At 45.5% G+C, this 5,328-nt stretch overlaps 1 protein-coding gene across 1 annotated transcript in view; it reads right to left on the bottom strand.

Annotated features, from left to right (window-relative positions):
• chp2 (calcineurin-like EF-hand protein 2) overlaps positions 1-1,916 on the bottom strand; it is a 39,901-nt gene extending 37,985 nt beyond the window's left edge. The window contains exon 1 of the mRNA XM_078247146.1: positions 1,697-1,916. Within this exon, the coding sequence (XP_078103272.1) occupies positions 1,697-1,769 (73 nt within the window). The 5' untranslated portion in view covers positions 1,770-1,916. The remainder of the gene's footprint in view (positions 1-1,696) is intronic.
• Between the last annotated feature and the right edge of the window lie 3,412 nt (positions 1,917-5,328).

Here is a 5,328-nt window from a genome sequence, read left to right as displayed (position 1 = left end):
TATTTGGTAGAAAAAACAAGGTACAATACAACACCGGCAGTGATAGATTTTCAACAACCATGTAACTGAAAAACATTTAAATGCTACATTTCAAATGTTCAGAATCCATCACTTCATTCATTCATTATTTTAGTTTCATTATTTTAGGAATTATGCATGACATATTTCTAAATTAGCATTTTTGCATAAACTTTCACATACCCCCTGCAGTACTCCAAAGTACCCCCAGGGGGACACGCACCCCCTGCAGTACTCCAAAGTACCCCCAGGGGGACACGCACCCCCTGCAGTACTCCAAAGTACCCCCAGGGGGACACGCACCCCCTGCAGTACTCCAAAGTACCCCCAGGGGGACACGCACCCCCTGCAGTACTCCAGTACCCCCAGGGTGACATGCACCCCCTGCAGTACTCCAACCTACTCCCCCAGAGTGACACGTACCCCCTGCAGTACTCCAAACTACCCCCAGGGGGACACGTACCCCCTGCAGTACTCCAAAGTACCCCCAGGGTGACACGTACCCCCTGCAGTACTCCAAAGTACCCCCAGGGTGACACGCGCACCCTGCAGCACTCCAGTACCCCCCAGGGTGACACGCACCCCCTGCAGCACTCCAAAGTACCCCCAGGGTGACACGCACTCCCCTGCAGCACTCAACTGCAGGGGGACACGCACCCCCTGCAGTACTCCAAGTACCCCAGGACACGCACTCTGCAGTACTCCAGCACTTTCCCAGGGGACACGCACCTGCAGTACTCCAAAGTACCCCCTAGGGGACACGCACCCCTGCAGTACTCCAGAACTACCCCCAGGGTGACACGCACCCCCTGCAGCACTCCAAACGTACCCCCAGGGTGACACGCACCCCCTGCAGTACTCCAAACTACCCCCAGGGTGACACGCACCCCCTGCAGTACTCCAAAGTACCCCCAGGGTGACACGCACCCCCTGCAGCACTCCAAACTACCCCCAGGGTGACACGCACCCCCTGCAGTACTCCAAAGTACCCCCAGGGGGACACGCACCCCCTGCAGTACTCCAAAGTACCCCCAGGGGGACACGCACCCCCTGCAGCACTCCAAAGTACCCCCAGGGTGACACGCACCCCCTGCAGTACTCCAAAGTACCCCCAGGGCGACACGCACCCCCTGCAGTACTCCAAACTACCCCCAGGGTGACACGCACCCCCTGCAGCACTCCAAACTACCCCCAGGGTGACACGCACCCCCTGCAGCACTCCAAACTACCCCCAGGGGGACACGCACCCCCTGCAGCACTCCAAACTACCCCCAGGGTGACACGTACCCCCATTTGAGAAACACTGGTCTAATACATGTGTCAAACTCACAATACATTTTAGCCCGCCTAGTTGGGCGCCAAACCAAAAAGACGGGAAAATGTTTTTCAAACTGCAATCACGCGACACTCAACACAGTATTTGGCTTATTTTGCCTACTTTGAGACTCTATTCTAGGCTCCTATTCAGGCCTGTGAACTGGTTTGTTGTAAGTCGGCTAGCCTACTTTTAAAATGTAATTATTAGGGATGCACCGAATCCAGATTTTTGGGGTTCGGACAAATACCGAATACCAAATCCACTGGTTGAGGTTCTGCTGAGTCCTCGTCCCGTCCTCAGTCCATGAACCCAGAAAACACATTAATGAAGTAAACAGTGACTGTCCTTCCTTTGCTGTACCTGAAGTTGCTGCATTCTGGCTGCTGTCTGTAGATTCCTTCATGCTCAGCTCGTATTCTTCCAGATGTTTCATACCAGATGTTGTAACAGCGGTGATGTTGTGTATTGTTTAGGGTCCTCGCCACCACCAGACTAATCAGCATTGCAGATTGAACATGTAGCTGGACTTGAATGGCCTTCTTTTGACTGACAGTACTGCCAAACAACACTTTTTCTGCTCACCAGTTCCATTTCCACTTCCTCACAGCCTGCTTGTCACGTCTAGTCCCTGTGTCAAGTTTCTTTGTTTAGTTGGTTTCATGTTTTCTGTTGGTTTTCCCATTTCCTGTTTTAATTTGTAGTCTGTCTTTTCTCCCTAGTCTTGTCTGATTTACTTCCTGTCTTTTGGTTTTCCCGCCCTTGTGATTGTCTGATGTGTTTCACCTGTTCCCCAGCCCTAGTGTCACCTGTCCCTTGTTTCCTCATTAACCTGTGTATTTAGTCCCTGTGCTTTCTGTGTCTGTTGTTGGTGGATTGGTCATTAGTCTTTCGTTACTCGTCGGCAGTCCTCTGTGCTTTTTGGTCTCCTGGATTTTTCCTGGTTTCTTTCCGTGTTCCTGTGTTTTTGGTTCTGCTCACCTGCCCTGCTTACATTTGTAAGTTTCTTTGTGTTCTTATTAAATTACTATTATTTGAAACTGCTGCACTCTCTTCGCCTTCCTGCATTTGGGTCCAAGCCTACAGCCCTGACACTGCTGCATTGAACGCTCCACCTACGTAAACACCTTCCCGTAATCAATGGCGCCGTCATTACGTCGACCAGCGTAGCGCAAGCGTAGGGTTCGGATCAGTGGAAAAAAATTCTTGGGTTCGGCAGAAACCCAACCCCCGTCAAAAAGCCCAATATTCAGGCGACTCCGAAGCCGACTCCTAGATTCGGTGCATCCCTGGTTATTATTGTTTTGCTTGATTTCCTAATACCTGTGATGGCTAAGGAAGTTTTTTTGCTTAGTTTTTTTAGGGTTTTATGTGGGCCATGTGACATACAATAAAACAGTTAAGGAGAAAACACAAGACTTTCACCAGGAAACAGGTGTTCATGTCCTGAAGAAGTTAAGGAGAAAACAGGAGACTTTCACCCAGGAAACCCTTGCTGCGGCTGAGTCGCAGCCACACCATTGTGTGTGTGTGTGTGAGACGTTACTGTTCATCATTGTATAAAGCCCGCCCTCACAATCTGATTGGTCCAAACAGCTCTTGTTCGAGCATAGTTGCTCCACAACAGATCAAGTCCAGACCGAACTTCCCGACCTCAAATGTTGTGGGCGGGGCTAAGTTCGGCTGGCATCCAGGCTACAAAATATACCCACTACAATACATTAGACTACACCATTGGTCATTAACATTGTGAAACGGTTGCAGTTTGGTTAGGTTTAGGCACCAAAACTACGTAGTTAAGTTTAGAAAAAGATGGTAGTTTGGGTTAAACTCAGACGTTACTCCACTTCTGGATACACACGTGTTACGTTTGACTGTCCCTGCTGATTAAACATGGCTTTATATATCTATATTTATGCCATGACGGTGATGAAATGAAAGTATTTGGATGCTTCCGGTGATATCAAAAGAAGACAAAGCCAAGCCGGATGCAATAAGGGAAAAATGATCTGACATCAACACAAATGTTTTTTTGGCATCCTTTTTCTAGAAACTGGCTTGCAGCTTGATAACAATCAGTCTTGTTGAGCAGCAGAAGGGCGTTACTGTGTGTGTGGTGGACTGAAGTAATAAAGTGAGCTAACCTACGCTGACTCAGGCCGCACTGAACCAAGTCGGAGAGATTTCCACAGCAGCGCCTGAGTTGCCCGACTCTAAAAGTTTGTTTCTAAATCCCCAAGCTGCACAGGAAACTGCTGCATTGAGATATTTGTGACAACAATGGCATCGGTGACTCATAAATTGCTACACGCCCACTTACTTTCAGTATTGTTAAAGGGGAAGGCATTCCCCCGCATCACCTGTGTAAAACACACAAGCGAAAAACATTTCTGGTGAAACCATTAATGCACGGGTTGTATTTCATTGGTTAAGCAACCAATGTATCTATTATAAAACTTCAAAGGTTAAGTTTCAGGATTACAAATGTGGCCTCAATGAACTCCCGCACAGTTTCGGCTCCAAGTTGAGTGACAATGCAATCTTTTAGGTCAACTACCTTTATCAGACTGTAAACTCCCACAAAAATAAATATTTATACCAGAGACACGGGCTGAAAATGGGAATAATTGTTGTCCAATATTCCTCTAGTTCCTCTTTAAGGGAGATGTCCGTCTGTCAGTCAGTCCACTTTGCTTCTCAAGACTCAATTATCTCAACATCTGTTGGCTGTATTGTGATGCAACATGGTTTATCATTCATGGTCCCCTCAAGATGAACTGTAATAACTGTTGTTGACCGGGTTTTAGATTGACAACCGCCAAATCCGGGTGGAAATGAACTTTGGCGTAAGATGACGTAGTATAAAGAGAGACAACGGTAGGGAGTAGTATGAAAGCCCGAAATTCCGCGTAGGGAGGCCGGTTGGAGGGGTGGATGGGTCAAATAACACAGGACTTTCACCCAGGAGACCAGGAGATGTATGTACTGTATATATATGTATGTACTGTATATGTGTATGCATGTATATGTATTTGTGTATGTACTGTATATATGCATATGTATGTACTGTATATATGCATATGTATGTACTGTATATGTGCATATGTATGTACTGTATGTATGTATGTATGTACTGTATATATGCATATGTATGTACTGTATATGTGCATATGTATGTACTGTATGTATGTATGCATGTATATGTATTTATGTGTATATATGTACTGTATATGTATTTGTGTCTGTATTTGTATGTGTATGTACTGTATATGTATATGTATTTGTGTATGTATATGTATGTACTGTATATGTATTTGTGTATGTGTATGTATGTACTGTATATATGTGTATGTATGTACTGTATATGTATGCATGTGTATGTATACATATATATTTACATATAAATATATAAATCCTGTTTTGCAAGGCTGCATGTAAACGAGAATATTAGCGCTATATTCATTTACATTAACCATGTAAACAGCTTAGTCGGAATATTGTCTTTTTCAGAATAAGGGCAAAAACCGAAACATTACGTGCACGTAAACGTAGTTTTTGTGGACAGACGGACAAAAACAAAGTAGATAGCAATCAAATGAAATGTGGAAAAGTCTGGCTCAAAGCTAGTGGTCAGGAAAATACTGTACATAGAGGAAAAGTAGTATTTCCGTGAAAGCACTATTGTTTTTTTTTTCAAAATGTACTTCCACTTTCACTAACGAGCTTCGATACCAAATCCTACTTTTGGGCGAGCTTCCTCAACATTACCCTTTCCTGTTGGATGCATGAGGGGCCTTGGCTGCATTTTGGGGACATTGTTCTCCGCTGTCATTCAGCTCAGATATTGTGAAACTATAGCAGCTAATTATCTATCTTAAAAGGCTATCTTATGTCTGATCTGGCTTTACTTTACCCACGGCTGAAAGCCCCAGGGCCTCTGCCATCACCTCTTCCTCATTCGAGGGAGTTTCCAGTTATGCTGATCACTAAACGTC

This window comes from Sander vitreus, chromosome 3 (genome assembly GCF_031162955.1).
Source record: "Sander vitreus isolate 19-12246 chromosome 3, sanVit1, whole genome shotgun sequence".
NCBI lineage: Eukaryota > Metazoa > Chordata > Actinopteri > Perciformes > Percidae > Sander > Sander vitreus.
The sequence above is the reverse complement of the archived record's forward strand: the minus strand, read 5'-3'. Positions and strand labels throughout refer to the sequence as shown.